Source organism: Panthera onca, chromosome B4, assembly GCF_046562875.1.
Source record: "Panthera onca isolate mPanOnc1 chromosome B4, mPanOnc1 haplotype 2, whole genome shotgun sequence".
NCBI lineage: Eukaryota > Metazoa > Chordata > Mammalia > Carnivora > Felidae > Panthera > Panthera onca.
In genome coordinates, this window is record NC_138345.1 from 98648136 (window position 1) to 98672669 (window position 24534).

A 24534-nucleotide genomic window follows, 5' to 3' on the forward strand; every position below is an offset into this window, starting at 1 on the left:
TGCTTTGACGCGTGCTACCTGCTGCCTGTCCTGCCTCGGGTTCTGGCGCAGCCCTCTGGGGGGCCAACCAGCCGAGCATCCCCGCGCTGAGCTCGAGCTTGTGCAGGAGGATGGAGCCAGCCCGGAGAGTGGTCCCCACGGGGCCGCGGAGGACTGGCTGGCCGAGCCGTCACTGGTCCACGCAGTCAGAGCGTCTTGTGCATTCCGCTATGGTTCTGAGGAAGAAACTGAGTTGCTTATGGACGCTAGGTCTCTGTCTGGTAGCCAGTAAATCGTCTGCCAAAGTTCCCTCCATCACAGACACGAATTTTAAAGACAGCAGCGTCAAGGCGCACAACGACATGCGCGGCAAAGTCTGGCCCGCCGCGGCCGACATGAAACACATGGTGAGAAAGAACCCCGGGTTGGGATCTTATTTCTCTGGTTCATCCTAAGGTAACTGGCAGATAAATATGATGCAGCCATTTGTATGAATTCAGTCTGGACTTTCAGCGTGCACTTAAGAATCACACCTTGGCCGGGCTATCATCCTTCAGGGGGGTGATAGGCGTGGACGAGAAGGGAAAACTTAAACCTGTATCTTGCCCAGGCTTAGCTCCCTTTAGTGGGGGGGGGGGGGGGGGGGGGGGAGGAAGGATTGGGGGTTAGGGAGGATAGGGGAATGGAGGGTAGGGGTGGAGGATGAAGGGTGGGGAGTCAGGAAGGATGGTGTTTGGGAGTTGCTTGGTCTTCATCGCTAAGGCTTAATAGACGTACTTCCGCAACTTCGCACAGGTTTCCCCACCCCGTCCCCTTATTTTGGCTAGCACTCCCCAAACTGCATAACTGAGATACTACGGATAAAAGAAAGAACACAGGGATCGAGATTCTCTTGATCTCTTATTATGAACTCAAGGATGAAACAGCACTACGTGTGTAGTATTCATCTTTAAGAAATGTTCTACAAGGATGTGAATAATGAAATCAGCATTTGAGCAATATCAGATTGTCATTTCCATGAAAAATAGAATGTGAAGTTTAATTCCAAAAACATTGAACTGATGGTGTCTTTTGTAGACCTTCATCATATAGACATTAAGGCAAAAAGAGTACTCTGTTGAAGAATGAGCATCAAGAACATTGGATTATTAAAATAATTCATAGAATTTACAGTTTTTAAACGAATGTCTGACTATAAATTTTCTTGCATGTAGATGTCATTATGAAACTATGAATATAAATGTTGACAGCATAGTTTTGCCTATATACTATGCAGGTATAGCTACGTTGTAAAACATATCTATTCCAGCTTTGTTCCTTTCTATCCAACAGAAAATAAAATGGAAATGGGGCACCTGGGTGGCTCAGTCGATTAAGCTGCCAACTTCTCTGGTCATGATCTCGCGGTCCGTGGGTACAAGCCCCACGTTGGGCTCTGTGCTGACAGCTCAGAGTCTTGAGCCTGCTGTGGATTCTGTCTCCCTCTCTCTCTGCCCCTCCCCTTGCTCATGCCTCTCCCTCTCTCTCTCTCTCTCAAAAGTAAATAAACATTTAAAAAAATTTTTTAAATAAGTACATAAAATGGAAGTATTATAAGATCACATTCAGCAAATAGCACAATTTAAAACTGCACTATTCTGCTACATGGGAAAGAATTTTTTGAGGGGGAAGAGGTTTCAAATAGGTTTGGGAAACACTGGACTGGATTAAACAACAATAAACTGATCTCTTTAATACAGAACTATTAAAATATTTTAATATGTAATATGTACTTTAATTTCTAATAAGTTAGGGTGGTCAATGACATGGATTTTCTATACAGTATTTCCTCCACACTTATTTGAATGTATTTTTTTAAGGACTATCTTATTTCATTAAGATGGTATTTATGTATGTGTGTATATGTTTACATATATGTGCATTCTGTATAAACACACACATATATATGCTTTGGTTTCCAAAGGAAATAATAAAAAGATATACATAAAATTAGTTTAAATTTAAATAGCTAGCTGAAGGCAAGAGGGAAGAAAGGAATAGGGTGGAGAAGACCTGAATGGAAACCAGCCTTCTTTGCATTTACCTTGTTTTATGTTTGAGTTTATAAACATGTAAACGTTTTTGTTATTTAACCCTTTACATTTTCTGGTACTCTTTATTTCTTTGTTTAAGAAAATTTTTTTTAATGTTTATTTATTTTTGAGAGAGAGAGAAAGCAGAGTGTGAGCAGGGGCGGGGAGGGAGAGAGAGAGAGGAGATACAGAACCCAAAGCAGGCTCAAGGCTCTGAGCTGTCAGCACAGAGTCTGATGCAGGGCTCGAACTCACAAACCTCGAGATCATGACCTGAGCCGAAGTCGGACGCTCAATCGACTGAGCCACCCAGGTGCCCCTCATTTCGTTGTTTAGATCCATATTTCCACTTGGTATCATTTTCCTTCTGCTTAAGGGACATAAACATTTCTTATGCTTCAGTCTGTTGGTTTTTAATCGTATCAGCTTTTTATGTTATAAAAAAGCTTTATTTCTCCTTATATTTTTCTCTATTAGGCGATTGCATTAACTGTATATTTTTTCCAGTCGAATGAGAAATAATTGGCATGCATCACAGTATAAACTTAAGGCATACAGCATGAGGGTTTGCTTTACATATATTGTGAAATGAATGACACAATAGGTTCAGCTAATGTCCATTTTCTCATACAGATACAGTTTATAAAAAGAAGGGGCGCTTGGGTGGTGCAGTCAGTTAAGCATCTGACTTTGACATAGGTCATGATCTCATGGTTCTTGGGTTGGAGCTCCGCATTGGGCTCGGTGCAGACAGCTCAGAGCCTGGAGCCTGCCTCGGATTCTGTGTCTCCCTCTCTCTCTGCTCCTTCCCAGCTCGCACTCTGTCTCCTCCGTCTCTCCCTCTCTCTCTCTCAAAAATAAATAAACATTAAAAATAATTTTAAAAAAAGAAGAAGAAAGGATAAAAATTTCTCCTTGTGATGAGAACTCATAGGATTTACTCTCTTAACTTTCCTATGTATCATACAGCAGTGTTAGCTATAGTCATCGTGATGTGATGTGGGCCAGGAGCAAATAGTGAAGAAAGAATTCTTGAGACGTTTTCAGTGCAAAAACGTGTTTCTATTAAAGCACGGGGACAGGACCCATGGGCAGAAAGAGCAGGGCTAGGATTGTAAAGGCAATTGATTATATACATCTAAGTTGGGAGGGTTGGGGGAGTCGGTGGTAAAGACTAAGGAACTTTCCAAAAGGATTTTCATATGTTAAAGATTTCCGGGATCCTGGAGATCTGGCTATTGTCAAGCTAAAATTGTTTCTTGCCTCTGGCAAAGCATTAATATTAATACAATTGTGAGTTCTTAGAGGAAAGTCCTGCTCTGTCTCAAGTATTTGTTGATGGGCTGCAAGTTGTAAGGTAATTTAAATTTAGCTACATTTCTTTTGCCTTTGTTCTCCTCATCAATCATGTTGTACATTATATGGATAGTACTTACTTATCTTATAACCGGAAGTTTGCATCTTTTGACAACTTTCGATCTCCTTAATTTTTGCTAGATATTATCATTGTGTGTAGGATTCTAAGCTTAACTTTAAAGATGTTGCTGCACCGTCTTCTATCTTCTTTCACATTATTTGTGATGAGAAATCTGCTGGATCATTCTCTTGGTTCCCATATACATCATATGTATTCTTCCTTTGGCTGATTTTAAGAATTTCTCTTCATCCTTGGTTTTGAGCAATTTGATGTGCCCTAGTGTCACATTGTTCATGTTTCCTAGGGTTCTTTGAACTTTTTGTATCCGCAGATTTTAATTAAAACAGAAAAATTTTATGCATTATCTATTAAAATATTAGAGGCTCCAATTACACGTACATTATACCATTTGAAGTTTCCCACTGAGTTCACTGATGCTCTTTTCATTATTTTTTTTTCTCATTCTTGCTTTTTCTACTAACTTTAACATTTGTGTCAGTTCTGTTTGGATTTCCATTGATTGATTTTTCTGCTCATTTTGGCCTATATTTTCTTGCATCTCTCTATGCAGATAATTTCTTATCAGGTACCAGATATTGCTAATTTTACCTTGTTGGGTGATGGTTATTTTTGTATTTCTATAAATATTCTGGATTTTTTTCCTGGCATGCATTCATGTTACTTGGCATTTTGATCCATTTTAGACTCGTTTTTAAGATTTGTTGGGCTGCACAAAAGCCGTAGTTTAGACTAGGATAAATATCCCCCACAATTAAGCCAAGATCCTGCTGAGTACTCTACATAATTCCCAAGATTATGAGGTTTTTCCAGTCTGGCTAGTGAAAAAAGGCACTATTCCCAGGACTGGGTGAGCATTAGGTAATATTTCCCTTATCTTTTTGAGTGATTCATTCCCTGGTCTTGGGTAAGTTCCTCATATGCATGTGCTAATCACTACTCTGCCAAATATCCAAGCAGGACCCTTTGAACATCTTTGGAGTTCTCTCTCTATGCAAGTCTCTCTTACCTGGTACTCCTTTATAGCCTGAAAATTCTCTCAAGGCAGCAGGCTGAAGTTTAGCTTATCGGTCTCCCTGTCAGGGAGCACTGGTCTTTCTTTGCTTGATGTTATGTGTGCCGACACCTGTTGTTTCATATATTTTATTTTTATTGTTTCAAGTGGGAAAGTAAATCTAGTCCTGTTATTCCATCTTGGGCAGAAGCAGAAGTGCTAACTATTGGCTGGGACTTTAATAGGAGTTTCTCCAGTCTTCCACTACTGAATCATCAAGGAAAACTAAGTACCTCATTTCTCATATCAATTTCTATATTTATCAGGAAATGATAGACTATTGTGTTAACAAATGAAACCTGAAAGCTCACAGGCGTTTTTTTCCCCATTTTTTTATTGACATGACACTGTATTTAAGTATACAACATGATTCAGTATATGTATATTGTGAAATGATTACCACAAATTGAGTTAATGTCCATCACCTCACATAGTTACAATTTCTTTTTCTTGTAATGAGAATGTTTAGGATCTAATAGCTTAGCCACTTCAAATATACAATGCAGTATGGTTGCATATAGTCACATCATCATGCTTTACTGTACATCCCCCAGAACTTATTTACCTTAAAACTGGAAGTTTTCACCTTTTGACCTCCTTCACCAATTTCACCCCCCCCCCCATATCCATAAACCACCAATCTATTCTCTGTATGTATGAGTTTGTTTTTTTAGATTCCACATGTAAGTAAGATCATACAGTATTTGTTTTTTCATTGTCTGGCTCGTTTCACTTAGCATAATTCTTTAAACAATATAGGTTTAGTATCTCACTCACACAAAGTCCAATACTGGTTGGACCACTCTCCACATCACTTCTTCGTGCAGTGCCATGGGCTGATTTTATTTTGGTTCCATCATGCCAACATATGTTTTTCAGAGTCACCATTGAGAAAGCTAGAGGGCTGTACATGTATTTTTATAATCAGACCTGGAGGTGATATATGTCATTCCCACTCAGGTCCCTCTGGCCAGAATTAGTCTGATGACCCTAGCATGCTTGCATTAACTATCACTAGCACAGACTGCTTTTATGGTCATCAGATATTTACTTATTCCTTCCATCCCATAAACAGAATAAGTTCAAGTCCTCCTCCAAAGGATAAGCCCAATATCCTGTTTAGTTACTGAATCTGAATCTAATATCTCTGAGTAGAATGCAACAACCCAACAAAGTCAGTTGTGAACACTCTTGGCCTAGTGCCTCTATCTGTCCTCCACAGAAACAATATTCAAAGGCAACACAAGACAAGATAACCGTAACAAACACTTCTACTGAGAAAGTGGAAGAATAGGAACCACACAGCAATTGTTGGTTCAGAATGATTATGAAATCTTTAGATAGTAGACAGTATTCATACCTAATATACTGGAGGTCAGAAAAGTTTTTTTGATTAAGGAAGTAGGATTTCCCTTGTCCATTGTTTTCTGTGGTATCTTATCTTCTCCCTCTAAAATGTTCTTCCTTATTCACCATCCTCCTTGGCCAAAATGAATTGGGCATTGGGAAATATACCATCTGGGCATAACCGTTATGCCCAGAATTCGTGATCCCCAAAGACCACCAGGGAGCTGAGTCCGATGCAAAAGCAAAAGAGCCTTTATTCGAGCTAGCTCGAGCTCAGTCTCTTACCTGCACCGACACAGTGGTGAGATACCGGGGAGAGAGAGCGAGTTTCAAAAGCACAAAGGTTTTATAGGGGTCTAGGGGCAGTTGGTGAGGTAATGGCTGTGGCCTCAGTCGATTGGCTGGGGAAGGGTCGTGGCCTTGGCTGATTGGCTGGGGAAGGGTCGGAGTCCTGTTACTCAAGGGGAGGAGACATGGTCGGCTGGCATAGGTCCGCCCCTTCAATAACCTTCTCAGATTGCTTTCTGCCCATGGAAGTTTAAGATCCAAGTTATTCATAGGCTTTTTTCGTAACAAGTTTACAATATCTTTGGGAATACATCTGTCTCAAAAAATCTGAAGGTCTTTCAGCTATATGCCCCCAATCAATTCCAAATACCAATACCCACACTTAAAGTACCAATTGGAGAAATTTTCAAGTCTTTCTTTGTTTTCTCACTTTGGTGCTTTTCTTGTTCACCTTAATGCCAGTTATCCTGAAATATGACTTTTGGGGAAATGGGTACATCCTCATCTGTTAATTTGCTAAGGACCTTTTAATCACTTAAGAAGATATCCTTGGAGTCACATTCTTCATCTCCTCTTTGCCCTAATCGCACGAAAGTTTTATGACATTAGTCTCTCAAAGTCTTTTTAAGATCTCATATCTTATTATATGCTATATAGAAGCAGTTCTTTTCCATGCCTCAAAAGCCCCACATTTCTTGACTCTAGCTTTCATTTCTTTCTCCAAGCTGGCCAGTTTTTTACTCTTAAAATATCGTGTTGAACCCATACCGCAACCAACAACCACTATTTTGTTTTCCAGTCTCTGCTTAGAGCTTCAAGTTCAGTGGACTCATGATTCTGTGTTATAGATCACATTTTTTCAGATGTTTTGGCCCTGAATCACATGGATTGCTGTTATTCCTGCCTCTGACATAAGTTTCCTCACTGCTTGCCAGCTAACTGTTAAATTCCCCACACGGTTCAGGCAATCTTACCACCAACATTTGTGGGCTAAAGGAAGAATAAAAATGGAAACCTACATACAATCTCATTGTTTGCTCAGTAATTCAATCTTTATTTAGTAAAGAATGTATGGTTTCAGGGATTTCACCTACCTTGCTCAGATTTGGATTTAATCAGAATAATTCTGCTCATTTTCATTTATATAATCAGTAACTAAATTTTTACTTCTGAAATAATCAAAACTATTAAAATTAAAAGGCAAAGTCTAATGGGTGAATAACGATTTTAAGTATTGAAATTTTTTTTGGAAAATTTAAGTCTTGTATATTTGTATAAATATAAAATTCACCATTCTGGTGATCATGTCCATTTAGTGGCCAATGTAAAGAACTGATGTCATACTTCACTTAGGTAACATACAGATCTACATTTACCCTTACTTAACAGTGATGGAAATTGTTACCATTGAAAAATGTCTTCCTTACCCCAAAAATGGGAACATGAAGAGAGAAGGAAGGAAATAGATCTTCAGTAGTTCTGCTAAACAATATTATATTATGTAAGAATCCACTGCTTTCATGTTGCTTTAAAAGATTTGACAAGTTGATCTTTTCTCTTACCTAAGAGTTAACATAGTTAAAATCTTCCCTGGACTCTGAAGCAGTGTCTGTCTCTTACATCATCAGCAACAATATTCACAAACTATTTTACCATTCACATATAAATGCCTCTTGTTTTAAAAACATGTCGGTGTCGTGGGTCACACTGAACATGTGCTAAGGTTAGAATGAGAAGAATCTTTCATTTTATAATACCCTGTGTGTGTGTGTGTGTGTGTGTGTGTGTGTGTAATATGTGATGTCCTATAAAATCTGGGCCCACAGCAGGAATCCTTCCTACTTAGGTCTCAGGGTGGTTTAAGTTTAGATTTTTATTATGGCTTCACTCTACTTTGAGCAGTAAGTTTTATGAAGCTAGTCTAGGCTGTCCTATAAAATAGACCCTGAAATTTTAGTGGCTTAACAATTTAATTCCTTAGTGGCACAAGTTGGAGAGAAGGTGAATTGGATTCAACCTCTCTTGCTGAGACAAGACCCTGGGTCCCTTGCTGGGACCCTTACCCTGGTTAGCTCATTGACCTGCAATATTACCAGAGATCCCAAAGTCATTCATTGGATAATTGCTTTACCAATGTGAAGAATAACTATCTATTGATCCTCTTGCTATTATAAAGTAAGAGGTTATTTTTTCTCATTTCTTCCCTTTTTTGTGTTGAATTAATATGGCATTTATATTCAGACCACTGTTCTTATTAATTGCAGATCTTATTAATTGCATTTCTTATTAATTGCAGATCTTTATCCTAGAGGCAACTAGTAATAACACAAATAAAATTTAAGATAAGTGTTTGTGAGGTTGTAAAGAAATTGGAAACACTGTACATGGTTAGTGGGCATATAAAATTGTGCTGCAGTTCTGGAAAACAGTATGAAGATTGCTTAATAAATTATAGTAGAGCTACCCTAAGATCCAGAAATCCCACTTCTGGGTGTATAGCCAAAAAATTGAAATCAAGATCTTGAAGAGATACCTGCACTTCCATGATCACTGTGGTACTATTCACAATAGCCAAGATATAGAAACAACCCAAGGGTCCATCAATAGATGAATGGAAAAGGAAAATGTGGTATATACATGCAATGGGATATTATTCAGCCATAAAAAAGGAAAGTCCTGGGGTGCCTGGGTGGCTTAGTCAGTTAAGCATCTGACTCTTGATTTGAGACTCAAGTCATGATCTCATCGTTCGTGGGTTTGAGCCCCACGTTGGGCTCTGTGCTGACAATGCTGGGGTTGGGGGTGAGGTGCTTGAGGTATTGGGGAATTGTTATTCAAAGGGTATAAAGTTTCAGTTATGTTAGTTGAATACGTTCTAGAAATCTGCCATATAGCATAGTGTCTATAGTTAGCAATATAGTATGGGGCACTTCAAAATTTGTGAAGAAGGTAACTCTCGTGTTAAATATTCTTACCACAAAAACAAACAACATCAAAAGGACACAAGGAAACTCTGGGAGGTGTTGGTTATGTCTTTTACCCAGATTATGGTGACGCTATCGTAGGTGTTTGCATATGTCCAAACTCATCAAACTGTACACATAAAATATGTAAAGTTCTATCATATCAATTATACCTCAATAAATCTGATTTTATAAAGTATTATTTTTGTTATGGGCATCATTTCTTATAATCCTTTCAGGAATTTTGAACATTGACTGTTATACTATTTGTATTACTCAGTATCATTCTTTTTTATATCATCCATATATAGCATAAATTCTTCAGTAGCACACTGCAACATGCAGGCATTCTCCCACCCTCAACTCTATGCACAATATACTGTTTCTTGCCATAGCACTAGTAGAAGCATCATGTTTATATAAGAATATTTTTAAAAAGATAGTGTGGGAACTCTCCATATGAAATTATTATAATTCTCTTTGTTTTTAGTTTATATTTGGAAGAATCTCTTAGTAGGTTTTCTTATTCTTCCTTGTGTAGAGGAGCTTCTGTGATATGGATGGACTTCATAATATGAGGGCTTGTGGTCAGGAGAGCTTGCAGAGTGTACTGGAGTTTAGGCTAGGCAGAAAACAGGTGATTGGGCTTTTTAAAATTTATGTCTACAATCATGTCAAAATCTTCTATTTACAAGTTAAGGCAGAATATTGATAGAATTTTTCCCATAGAACTAGAGACTTAATAGCAATTTAGTTTTAGGTGAAAGCATTACCAGATCTAAGGTGTCATTAAAATATTTTTTTTAATTTTTTTTAATGTTTATTTATTTCTGAGACAGAGACAGAGCATGAAGGGAGAGGGGCAGAGAGAGAGGGAAACACAGAATCTGAAGCACGCTCCAGGTTCCGAGCTGTCAGCACAGAGCCCAATGTGGGGCTGGAACTCAGGGACCATGAGATCATGACCTGAACCGAAGTCTGACGCTTAACTGACTGAGCCACCCAGGCGCCCCTTTTAAAATATTTTTTAGAAAGATTTTTTTTAATTTTTTTTAACGTTTATTATTTATTTTTGAGACAGAGAGAGACAGAGCATGAACGGGGGAGGGGCAGAGAGAGAGGGAGACACAGAATCGGAAGCAGGCTCCAGGCTCCAAGCCATCAGCCCAGAGCCCGACGCGGGGCTTGAACTCAAGGACCGCGAGATTGTGACCCTGGCTGAAGTCGGACGCTTAACTGACTGAGCCACCCAGGCGCCCCAAGAAAGATTTTTAATTATGCTGTTCAATCAGGGGAAAAAATGGGCTTCAAAGAGTTCCTGAGAATTCCAAAATGCAACTAGATTTTTGCAGTTATACATATACCTAGATCATTATAATTTATACACATACTATGCATGTTTGAACTGACTTGCAATACATGTTTTTAATGGATATAATTCCTTTGCCATCAGATATTAATTCCTGTTCTTTCAAAGATGTTGTGTTCACCATTTGTGTGTGTGTATATATATAGATATATATATATGTATTTTTTTAAATATAATTTATTGTCAAATTATTTTCCATACAACACCCAGTCCTCATCCCAAATCATTTGTATATTAAGACTAGGTCTTAATTAGAATGATAGAATAATTTTCACTTGTACCGTACTTTGGGTAGGGGATGACTTGACACAAGTTATTCTACATTAGAACTATGTTTTAACTAATATATTTTCTTTAAAAATATATACCAGATTTAAGCTGGTCTTTTCTTTCTTTTTTTTTTTTCCTTTTCTTTTAAAATAGAGAAACCTCTCAATGATTCAGGCAAAAGACAAGGATTTTCACACGCATAAGAGGAGATAAAGCTTTCCAGAGTTTATAGCTAAACTGAAATATCTTGGAAAAGGAATGAATTGGTTTCTAGCAAGGAATATAAGTGAGAAGGCCTGGCTTGAAAACATTTGTTTGCTATTGCCGATTTATTGTTTGTTTGATTCTGTAATTACATCTGTCTTATAGTGGCTGTGAGAAAAATAGAGGCTCTGTCCTTGTGGTATCTTACCTCTTTCAAGTATGTATAATTTTTGGTGAAGGGTGGTATATGAGAACTCATCACTCAGTCTAGTCATTTTTTCAGAAGAGTAAATTATGATCTGTCCTCTGAGAGCTGCTGAAGTCTCTCTTGGCTACTGTAAACAAACTTTCATGTAACAATTTTTGTAGTTTGAAGGAATATGAGTGATTAAAGTGTCAAAAAATGTAGAAAGTTAACCAATGAAATTAGTAGTATGAATTTAAATCTACAATCTTAAAATGAAAATGAAATGTCATTCATTTATTACCATTAAATTACCCTAATTGTAATGTTTAGTCCTCACATTGACAAGGGGATTAAAAATGTGATCTTAAACATTCTGGGGACTCCTTTCCCCCTATTGTTATACAAAAAGCAAAAAACCTGGGGTCTTTGTTCCAAAAGATAGGTGAATCATCTTAAGTAATCAAGTCAATAATCATTATTATCCTTCCAAACTAGTCACCATTGAGATGCCAATATCATTACCCTTCCGGGTTTGGACATGCACCCAACACAGTCCAATGACACAGAAATACTGATGGAGGCTGGGAGAACCATGTTGGATATTCTACTTTCCAGAGGCCACCATGCTACCGTCTGAAATCTTGATGTATACTCAAGGCTGTGATTGTAATACTGGCAGTAGCCTTTAATTTTACCTCCTTTTTTGTTTTTAAGTTTATTTATTTATTTTGAGCGGAAAGAGTGCTGGAGAGGGGTAGAAAGAGAGGGAGGGGGAGAGAGAACCCCAAGCAGACTCCACACTGTCAGTGCAGAGGCTGATGCAGGGCTCAGTCCCAGGAACTGTGAGGTCATGTCCTGAGCCCACATCAAGAGTTGGAGTCTTAACTGACTGAGCCATCAAGGCACCCCTTTATTTTTAGCTACTTAAACTTTCTGGCATGCCAAAAATCTTGAGGCAAAGAATTACAGAATGTCTGTCTACCTACTTGGAATGCCTTTTTGGAATTATGGAGATAGGAATGGAACATACAATGAGCAAAAAACTTAAGAAATCATCTTAGCGACAAGATGGAGTATATCCATGTGCACTATCCTTCCCATTAAATATAGATAAAAACCTCATATTATATATATGACATATATATGAGATATTTTTTAATGTTTTTAAATCTTTATTTTTGAGAGAGAGAGGGAGAGAGAGAAAAACTGTGAGTGGGGGAAGGGCAGAGGAAGAGGGAGACACAGAATCCGAAGCAGGCTCCAGGCTCTGAGCTCTCAGCAGAGTCCAATGTGGGGCTCAAACCCACAAACCACAAGATCATGACCTGAGCTGAAGTTGGATGCTTAACCGACTGAGCCACCCAGGTGCCCCTAGAAGACTCTTAAAGTTGGAGAGATAAAAAAGCAAAGTAGCCAGAGACTCCAGACTCAAGAAATGACACAAAGTGAGCTCCGTGTATTTCCTCTTTGACTCCTGTATATATTGGACTAGATATGACAGAAGCCTAAATCCCAGAAATGCCAATGGATACAGAAAATAAAAGCCTCAAGAAAAGTCTGCTCTCTCTTGACAAAGAAAAAGGGCAACCTAGTCAGGAAGAAATGTTTCTTTTTTCTTTTCTTTGATAACCATCCAACTTTGGACAAATATGGGGATGGGGAGGGGAAGCAACAATCCTCCTATCTTTTTTAGCAAAGGCTAAGTGGAGAGCCTAGACTATCATCCTTGACCTATGCTAGTAAGGGACCCCTCCCACCTCCTCTCTACCAGTGTTGTGTCAGAGGAGGCTTCTCGCCCTCATGAGGCAATAATATGGTGCCCCTTCCCTCCCAGCCAGGATGGTATCTGAAGAGGCCAATTATGGAACCTGGACTTTCACTACCACACAGAAGTAATGAAGTGTCCCTCATAACCACCTCCCATGGTGCTAGTGGAGGCTGAGTAGGGAGCTTAGATTTTCATCCTACCTGGTAATAAAAAGGCAACCCTTACTCTCCCAGTGGGATGATGATGTCAGCAAAAGCAAAAGGGGAACCTGGATATCCATCTCCTTCCAGTAATAACAAGGTATCCCTCCTACAGGGTTAGTAAGAGTGGGGAGTCTGGACTTTCACCCACCAATCAAGTGATAAAGAGGTGGTGTCCCTTTTTCCCCACTGGAGCAGTTTTAGTGAAGACCTGCGAAAACAGGAGGATTTAATAAAACCTAGAGTCTCATAACATAAAATTCAAAAAGTTAAGCACACAATGAAAAATCGCTCATCATACCAAGAACCAGAAAAATCTCAATATGAATAAGAAAAGACAACAGACACCAACACCCAGATGACAGAGACATAAGAATTGTCTCACAAGAATTTTAAAGGGCTCATCATAAAAATGCTTCAAAGAGGAATTATAAAAATGCTTAAAACAAATGAAAAAATAGAAAGTATCAGCAAAGAAAAGGAAATTATAAAGAAGATTTAAATGGACATTTTACAACTGAAAAATATAATAACCAAAATAAAAAATTCACTGGATGGGTACCTGCTGGCTTAGTCAGTAGAGCATGAGACTCTTGATCTTGGGGTCATGAGTTTGAACCCCATGTTGGGTGTAGAGATTACTTAAAAAAAAACTTACTGGATGGGCGCAACAGTTGAATGAAAATGACAAAAGAAAAAAAATCAGTAAACTTGAAGATAGAACAATAGAAATTACAAAATCTGAACAACAGAGAGAAAATGGACCAAAGGGAAAAAGTGAACAGATAGGGATCTATAAAGCAAGAACAAAATATCTATGTGTGTCATTGGAGTCTCAAAAGGAATAGAGAAAGATAGGGAGGGGGAGAAAAAAACATCTTAAGAAATAATGGCTGAGAACTTCCAAAATTTGGGTACAAACATGGACATAAATCTGAGTGAGGCCCAAATGTGATGAACTCAAAGAAGTTCATGCCAAGATACATCATAATCAAATTTTAGAAAATTTAAGACAAGGAAAAATGTTTAAAGCAGTGGGAAAAAAGCAATGCATTACCTAATGGAAAACAACAATTTCAAGGTCATCAAACTTCTAATCCAAATCCATGGAGGCCCAAAGGAAGTGGCACAACATTTTCAATTTCAATTTCAATTTCAAAGAATAGTCAACCAAGAATCCTACCCAGAAGGAGAATATACTTCAGGAATGAAGGTGAAATTAATCCACAGATTCAGGAGAACTAAGATAATTTGTCATAAGCAGACCCACTCTAAAAGAATAGCTAAGGAAATTCTTCAAACACTAAGATAATGATGAAACAAGACTCTTGGACCATCAGGAGTGAAGAAAAAAGCAAAAAGTAAAAGTATGGGTAAATATAAGAAACCATTTTTCCTTAATGTTTTCTAAATTATGTTAGACAGTTGAAGCAAAAATTATAATATTGTTTGATATGGTTCTTAAGGCATGTAGAAAAAATATTTAAGACAGTTATAGTATTGGTGGACTGAGTGGTGAAGGAACCTAAATGGAAGTAATATTTCTATACTTCACTCAAACTGGTAAAATGCTGACACCAGTAGTTTGTGACAAGTTACATAAGTTATGTAATATCTAAAGCAACCTCTAAAAATTACATATATATATATATATATATATATATATATATATATATATACTAAAAAGAAGTATGTATAAATCAAAGTGGAATTCTAAAAAATGTTCAAATAGTTCACAAGAAGGCAGGAAAAGTGAAACAAGTGAATGAAAAACAATGGGACCAAATAAAAAATAAACAATAAAATAGTAAACTTATGCTTTAACTTATCAATAAGTACATTAAATGTAAAATAGTCCAAATACATCAACTAAAAAACAGATTATCAGAATGGGTTTTTTAAAAATGTGAGCCAACAATATGCTATAACCAAGAAAGTCACTTCAAATATAATAATTTGGATAGGTGGAAAGCAAAAGGTTAGAGAAAGACATGTCATATAAATAATAATCAAAAGAAAGCATGAGTGGCTTTATAGGGGTGCCTGGGTGGCTTAGTTGGTTAAGAGTCTGACTTAGGTTCAGGTCATGATCTCAAGGTCCCTGAGTTCCAGCCCTGCCTTGGGCTCTGTGCTGACAGCTCAGAGCCTGGAGCCTGCTTCAGATTCTGTGTCTCTTTTTCTCTCTGCCCCTCCCCTCTCTCTGTGCACGCACATGCTCTCTCTCTTTCTCTCTCTCAGAAATAAATAAACATTAAAAATTTTTCTTAAAAAAAGAAAGTAGGAGTAGCTTTATTAATATCAGATAAAGTAGATTTCAGAGCAAAGAAAATTACCAGAGAACAACATTACATAATGATACAACAATCAATTCATTAAAGAAATTTTAATTAAAGTTTTATATGCCCTAAAAAACAGACCTTTAGAATATAGGAAGGAAAACTGATACAACTTGAAAAATAGAAAAGTTCCCAATTATATTTGGAAATCTCAACACTCTTCTCTCAACAGGCAGACAGAAAATCAGCAAGAATGTAGAAGAACCTAATACCATTAACCAACTAGGATCTAATTGACATTTACAGAAGAACACTCCACTTAAATAATATACATTCTTAGGAAGTGCCTTGGAACATTAACCACAATTGGCCATATTCTGAGCCATAAAATGAAAATAACAAATTCAGGACAATTGAAATTATATAGAGTATGTATGTAGATTTATGACGCCTTGATATCTGGTACAGTAAGTCCTCTAGCTTTGTTCTACTTTTTAAAGACTGTCTTAGCTGGGAATGCAAGCTGGTGAAGCCACTCTGGAAAACAGTATGGAGGTTCCTCAAAAAACTAAAAATAGAACTACCCTGCGACCCAGCAATTGCACTACTAGCCATTTATCCACAAGATACATGTGTGCTGTTTCAAAGGGACACATGCACTCCCATGTTTATAGCAGCACTATCAACAATAGTCAAAGTATGGAAAGAGCCCAAATGTCCATCGATGGATGGATGGATAAAGAAGATGTGGTATATCTATACAATGGTGTATTACTCAGCAATCAAAAAGAATGAAATCTTGCCATTTGCAATTACGTGGATAGAACTGGAGGGTATTATGTTAAGTGAAATTAGTCAGTCAGAGGAAGACAAAAATCAGATGACTTCACTCATATGAGGACTTCAAGAGACAAAACAGATGAACATAAGGGAAGGGAAACAAAAATAATATAAAAACAGGGAGGGGGACAAAACAGAAGACACTCATAAATACGGAGAACAAACTGAGGGTTACTGGAGGGATTGGGGGAGGAGGGATGGGCTAAATGGGTAAGGGACACTAAGGAATCTACTCCTGAAATCATTGTTGCACTATATGCTAACTAATTTGGATGTAAATTTTAAAAAATAAAAAATTAAATTAAAAAAATACTGTCTATATTCAAAGACTTACTTTGAATTTTGAAATCAATTTCCACCAAAAAAGAAAAAGTTATGTGGATTTTCTTTAGAAATGCTTTAAATTTCAAAATCCAATCCTAATATTAACTGTCCCAGTTCATAAACATTTTATATCTATTCATTTAGTTAAGTCTTTACAAATTTATCTTAGTGATATTTTGTAGTTTTTCAGTGTACAGATTTTTTATGTCATTTATTGGATATATTTTTATATATTTGTTATCTTTGAAGCTATTTGTTTCTAAAGTATATATGGAAATACAATTTTGTGTATTTTCCTAGCATTTGGAACTGATAATTTCACTTTTTCATACAGTATTGTTGGTGCATTCACTTGAATTTTCTATGTAACCCAGTCTTGTTATGTATGAATAATAATAGATTCCAATAATGATACATTTCATATCTTTTTTATTATGTATTTATAGCTCACATATTTTATTATACCACCTAACCCCCTTATTATTTTGTTTTATTATTTTTTTTAATTTAATGTTTATTTATCTTGAGAGAGAAAGAGCAGGGGAGGGGCAGAGAGAAAGAGAAAGAGAATCCCAAGCAGGCTCCACACTGTCAGTTCAGAGCCTGATGAAGGGCTTGATGTCACGAACTTCGAAATCATGACCTGAACTGAAATCAATAGCTGATTGTTCAATCGACTGAGCCACCCAGGTGTCCTGTCCCCTGTATTATTTTAAATAAAAATAATGAGACATCTTGTTACATTCCCAATTTGGGGGGAAAGCTTTCAATATCTTACCATTATATCTTGATGCCCATGGAAGAGTTTTTTGTTTGTTTTTGGTTTTGGTAGATATTCTTAATCAAATTAAAAACATTTTATTCCTAGCAATCTAAGAGGCATTTTCTCTTTTTAACTATGAATGGGTATTCATCTTTCACTTATGATGTATTTTCATGACCTGAATTACTAAACCAAGAACTCTTGGCTTATTTAAATCACATTCAAAAGAGGCATTTGTTGAGTGCCTCTACTGTACCAGGCCATCTGCGAGGTATTGGAAATACAAAGATAAACTGTCATAGAATGGGTACTAAATGTTTCTGAAGCAGAACTAAAAATAATGACTAACTACAAACATAATACAAAAAAAATCTATTTTTTTATTAAAATAAATTTTTAAAAAGTTGAATTGATTACAATCATTAGAATAACTTTAATCCAAGCAAACATGCACAATTGAATTTAAATTCTTTTCTTTCAGACTTGGGATGATGGTTTAGCGCAGGTTGCTAAAGCGTGGGCAAACAAGTGCAAGTTCAAACACAACTCCTGTTTATCAAAATCCTATGGATGTCTTCCGACTTTTCAATATGTTGGAGAAAATATCTGGCTAGGTGGATTCAGCATATTTTCACCAAGATTTGCTGTTATTGCTTGGTTTAATGAAACTGCATTTTATGATTATAATACCCTATCATGTTCCAAAGTTTGTGGCCATTACACACAGGTAAATATTTGATATTTTATTGATTAGTTCTTATTTATGCACATTTCGATCAAAAGACAACTTTTTGAGCATTTTCTTTTAAGTGTCTTTTGAGTATCTAAAAAATACACCTTTATTTGAAAGCTATTTATACTGGGAATAGAATTCTATGTACTGATTTTTTTTGTGTATTTGTTTTGTTTTTCTGAGTTTAAAAATCTTAAAAAGTGAGACTGTCATCTCACTTGCATTGTTTCCAACTAGAAATCTACTATAATCTTTTATTTATTCTTTCGTATTTAATGTGTCTTTTTGCTCTGCCTTTAAACCGTTTCCCATTATTACAGGTCTCCAGCAGTTTCATAATAATGCACTGCAGTTTTCTTCATGCTTTTTGTGCTGCCATTTACTAAGCTTCTGGGAACTGTAGGTCTATGGTTTAAATCAAATTTTGAAAAATGTTTGCCATTATTTCTTCAAATATTTACCATTCTCACTTGTTCCTCCCTTCAGAGTTGTTACCCATGTAGAAGACCACTTGAAGTTTTTCCATAGTTGACTGATGTTTTCTTCTCTCTTGATTATTTCCCCTCTATGATTAATTTCAAAGAGTCCTATTGCTATACCTTAAGTTCACTATTTTTTCCTCTTTTAATATCATCAATGACTGTATCTAGTATGTTTAATCTTTCATCTAGCTTTTTAATCACATGGGATACAGTTATACTCACTATTCTAATGTTTTCCTTCCTAATTTACCATCCATGTTAGTTCTGTGTTAGTTTAAATGGATTGATTTTTCCTCTTCGTTATGGGTCAAATTTTCCTGCTACTTACCCCACTGGAGAAATTTCATTATATTTTCAACTTTGTAAATTTTGCCTTTTTGGATGCTGCATTTATTTATATAACTATAAATATTCTTGAACTGTCTTCTGGGATAGTTACATCATCTGAAAATTGGTTCCTGTAAGGCAAGACTCTTATGCAGATTCTACCCAATGCCCCAGAAATTGATATTTTCCAGTGTGGCTAGTAGAAATAGGCTCCCTTCCTAGCCCTGTTTAAGTCTTAGCATTCTTTCCTCTAGTTTTTATAGGTAGTTCTTTCCCAGACCTAGGGTAGTTTCTTCACATGCATGCTGATTAATGCTCTGCTGAATTGATGGTGAAGACTCCTTGTAGATCGCTATAGTTGTGTCACTATACGATTTTTACCACCCCGGTGCTATGTTCCTGCCTCCTTGGTCTCCCCACATTTTCAACTCTGCCTCTGAATCAGCTGAATTCAGCTGTGTGAATCCATCAAGCTTCTCCTGGTTTCCCACACCTCAACCCCCCCACTTCCCCTGCCATGACCTGGAAACTCACAGCAATAATGTGGAACAATTGTACAGCCTGAATCTTTTCCTCTCAAACCACAGCGGGCATTGATGTTAGTTGCCTGATGTTAGTACCTTGAAAACATTATTTCCTGTTATTTTTCCAAGTATTCTGGTTGTTTCAGTGGGAATTTTTGGTGAGAAGTAGAGGTCACTTTTAAGCTAAGCCAATCCTGAAAATGGCACTGAGCTCCTATGAAGCCTCATTTGAGTGACAGAAAGGGCTGTCTTCTCCAAACTTACTCATCTGTATAAGATGTATACAATGACTCAAAGCAAGTCATTTTTATCAGAGAAGCACTGAACAAAGAGGTTAGCAGCTTCCATGCTCCCCCTCTATTCACCCTTTGCCCAATAACAGGACACTGTAAGTCTGGACACTCTTCTCAGGATAGATGTTGTCTGCAAAGAATATAGTTTGGCTACTGCTGGGAAAAGAATAGAATAGAAAGAAATTGAATAGAATTCAATAGAATTCAATAGAATAGAATAGAATTGAAAGAATAGAATCCAAATGTCAGGTGTACTGATAACAAGCAGAATGCAATATCCCTAATATGGCATCAAGACCAAGTTACAACCTTTATATAATCCTTTGACTCTCTCTCTTTTGTTTCCAGAAAAAAGGAACCTTTTCCCAAATAACCCTCCTCCCCTAGCATTGCTGCATCAGAATTGGAAGTTCACTCCTCACTGGCTAATTTACACATATGCTTAGGTAATTAGGAATGGGCGCATTCTTCCTATTGGTTCAACAACTATATCTTGCTTATGTTCTAAACAAAATAAGCCAAAATTTTCTTGCATTTACCATTGCAGATATTCATACTGAAGTTACAAGCAGTGTTTGCATTGTCACATCTAGTCCCTTTAATGAAACCAATACATTTTAAACCTACACATAGTCAATATTTACTTTTACCATTCCCAAAGCCAAAACAGAATCACAACTTAGATACATTAAACAAACAGAATTTTATGGAGTTGTCATTTATTCGTGAACCAAATTTTTAGACATGGTTTCCTAAAATATATACATGCTTGCAGTTGTATAGCTTATTAACTTTTTTAAACATTCAAAAGGAAAAGGATCTCTTTTGGATCTAGCTTAATTTCATTTTATTAAGTAGGAAACTAGAATTTATCTGTCAGAATTTATCTGTCAGTCTCTAAAGCCACAGACATGGTTAGAAGCAAAACTCATTTCTTAATTCTCAGTTCACTGTCCTTCTTATTACCCTTTGCTTTTTCTCAGGCAACCAAAGAGGCATTAAAATATATTTTGCAAAACTGTTGATTCTGGCTACACCTACGCCATGGGAAATAGTGACTAACACATCAGTTTATAAAATATGTTAATAAATTTTGTTAACCGAATTATAAAATAAATGAATTCAGAAAATTCATTTATGTTGTCAAAATCTATTTTAACTTTCCTTGGAGGATTTTGCTTTTCAAATGGAGGAAATCAGTATTCTCCCTTAATTCATTAATTCATTCATGGAGAGAAAAATTCCCTTCTATCGTTGTCACAAAGAAATAGTAATCTGCTTCACTTTTTTTCTCTCTCTCCCCATGTCTGGTTTTCCATAGGAGTCTTCTTCTTTTTGAATAACTTTGCTATTCTTTGCAACTAGACAAAAATAAAGATTCACCATATCTGTGTCAGGCATCTTTCTTCAGTAAACTCATTATGTCCTTAATCTCTATCCCTGTCTGTCTCTTGTGACTTAACAAAGGTAAGAATATGGTTAAGACCACAAAATTTGAAATGTGATCATAAATGAAGTAGAATATTTCTGATAAAAAGAAAGAAAATTTCATTATTGCTTTCCCTTATATTATGATTTTAATATCATTTGTATGATATGCCCATGGAGAAAATTTAAATATATTTCATAAGTCATCTAAAAAATATAACTGTTTATGTTATATTCTCCTTTTGATTTATGAGAATTAACAGTGAGGAAAAACTAGTTAGGCCTCAGGAGAGCAGACTTAACAAAATAGTTGTTTAATAGTAAAAATTAAGGAAAAAAACACAATAAATAGCATGCATTCATTTTTGATAGCATGATAAAGATTAGACCTGTTCTCATAATGCATTATTTCCATAAAGTTGTTTTACATATTTTATTTTAAAATTCCTTTCCTTATAGGTAGTTTGGGCCAATTCATATAAAGTCGGTTGTGCAATTACAATGTGTCCTACACTTGGGAACCATGAAACTGCCATATATGTATGCAACTATGGACCTGCGTAAGTTATTTTGCTATTCAAAATATTTTAAATTAAAATACATGTTAAGAATTGTTTCCAAAATAGAACCTTATACTAAAGAGACAAGTATATTTTTGATAAGTGAAGTCTCGTGCTCGCTTCGGCAGCACATATACTAAAATTGATAAGTGAAGTCTCTCTCTATGACACTACTCAAAAGAAATACATTAAAATAGAAGGTGGTGAGAGAATATTACCTTATGTAAAAAAATTATACCTGTCATGAAATAATTAAACTTGAGAGTGAATATTATGGAAACTTTAAAGTTTAAAAAAAAAGATAACAAAATACATTGTCACAGTAATATCTAAATATTTGGAACACAAAATAGGGTGGCAGAGGCTTATCTAGTGTAACATACTGGGGAAGAGTAAATGATTGAGAATGACAGTGAAAAGCATAGTTTTCTAGGAAAAGAATATCATAATTTTTAATTGCCTTGCTGATAACTTTATATCTAAATGGAAATAGAACATTAGCCTAAGGGGAATCCCAAACAATGAAATTCTGGAACTCTTATCCCAATACATAGAAACATGAAAGAAGATAAAAATCAGTTAGTAGTTCATCTCTTTTAACAAACAAAATTTTAAAAACAAAATGTACAAAAAAATGAAAACACAGGTAAAGAATAAATATATATAATTTGCAAAAACAATCTGATATGTGCAAAAATTGCTATGGAGAGGTACAAAATGTGTACATCTCTTTCTGTATTTTCTATGGTTCTCTCTCAGTTAAAAATAAAAACAAGAATGACAAATACACACCCTTAAAACTTGGGGCAGAGTACAATTTTTATAAATACCAGAGAAATTGCAGAACCACTGAATGCTTATTTATTACCATTCAAAATAGAATACACAGAGAAAAAAGAATCCAAAAAAGATAAAAAGAGCATCAGTTATCTGTGAGATAAGTTTAGGGAGAAATGGTTTCCTGAAAGACAGGGACAGAAAAATATTTGAAGAAATATGGCCCAAAACTTTCCAAGCTTAAGGAAAATTATAAACTCACTGACCCAAGAAGGCTAACAAATCCCAAATCTGCAGAAAGAAAACTACACCAACTCATCTTAAAATAAAAAATTTCAAAACCACTAATAAGAGAAAATTTTAAAAGCAACCAGACAACTAAGACATGTTACATACAGAGGAAAAGATAAGGATGATAGATTTTTCAGTGGAAATAATGTCAGAGACAGAACAGCAATATCTTTAAATACTGGAAGAAAAAAAAACTGTCCACTGAAAATTTTATATCTTTTGAAAATCTTTCAAAATTAACAAACCATTGGAAATGGTAACCACATGGGTAATATATAGGATGTTTTTCTTATTATTTAACTCTCTTTCAAAGATAATTATTTAATTAAAGATAACAGCAGTATATTGTGAGAGTTACAACTACATAAAATTAAAATATGTGAGAACTGTAGCACAAAGGTTAAAAGAGAAAAATGGAAGTATATTAAAGTTCTTCTACTCTACATTAAATGCAATAATTTAACTTGACTGTGTTAAGTAGAAGATACATATTATAAACCCTAAAGTAACTACTTAAATAATAAAACAAACAGCTATAGCAAAGACACCAGCAAAGCATGTAAAATTAGATTTCAAAATATTCAATTAATACAAAGAAAGGCAAAAAAAGAGGAAAAGGGAACAACAAACAGATGAGACAAACAGAATAAATAAAATGATAGCCTCAACCTAACTTGAATCAATAATCACATCAAATGTAAATGGTATACCCAAAATAAAAGGAGGAGATTGCAAGATTGGATAAGAACTCAAGAACCAATTATATTCTGCCTGCAGGAGCACATTTTATTTCTTTTAAGATTTTATTTTTAAGTAATCTTTACACCCAATGTGGGGTTCTAACTCAGAACCCTGAGATCTAGAGTTACATGCTCCACTGACTGACACAGCCAGGCACCCCTATGAAAGCACACTTTAAATATAAAGACAGAAATAACAAGAAATCAACCACAAGAAAAAGTCTGTAAAGAACATAAATATACAGAGGTTAAATAATATCCTACTAAACAACAAATGAGTCAAATAAGAAATCAAAGGGGAAATACAAAAAATACATGGAGACAAATGAAAATGAAAACACAACAGTCCAAAACCTTTGGGATGCAGCAAAAGCTGCTCTAAGATGGACATTTATAATAATACAAACCTACTGCAAGAAGCAAGAAAAATCTCAAATAAATAACCTAACCTTTACTTAAAGGAGCTCAAAAAGAAAAGAAACAGGGGCACATGGGTAGCTCAGTTGGTTAAGCATCTGATTCTTGATTTCTGCTCAGGTCATGATCCCAGGGTTGTGTGATTAAGCCCCGCATCAGGCTCTGTGCTGAGCTTGGAGCCTGCTTGGGACTCTCTCCCTCTCTCTCTGCCCCTCCCCTACTCACAGTCTCTCTTTCTCTCTCAAAATAAATAAATAAACGTTTAAAAAAGAAAAAGAAAAAACCCCAAAACATCAGAAGGAAAGATATAATAAAGATTAGGGCAGAAATACACAAAATAGAAACTAAAAAAAAAAAGGAAAGAAAGAAAAAAAGAATGAAAGAAAGAAAGACACACAATAGAACAAATTTATGAAACTAGAAACTGGTTCTTTGAAAAGATAACCAAAATTGATAAACCTTTAGTTGGACTCACTGAAAAAAAAAAAAAAAAGACAGTGGCAGTACTCAAATAAAATCATAAATGAAAGAGAATAAATAACAAATGATACCATAGACATATAAAAAATTCTAAGAGAATATTATGAAAAATTATATACCAACAAATTGGACAACCTAGAAGA

General features: G+C 35.8%; 1 protein-coding gene across 1 annotated transcript in view; it reads left to right on the forward strand.

The window, feature by feature from the left end:
• Positions 1 to 88: 88 nt before the first annotated feature.
• The window catches only part of GLIPR1L1 (GLIPR1 like 1), a 35956-nt gene continuing 11510 nt past the window's right edge, over positions 89 to 24534 (forward strand). The window contains exons 1-3 of the mRNA XM_078449667.2: positions 89 to 386; positions 17821 to 18066; positions 21586 to 21686. Coding sequence (XP_078305793.2) covers positions 111 to 386; positions 17821 to 18066; positions 21586 to 21686 — 623 coding nt within the window. The 5' untranslated portion in view covers positions 89 to 110. The remainder of the gene's footprint in view (positions 387 to 17820; positions 18067 to 21585; positions 21687 to 24534) is intronic.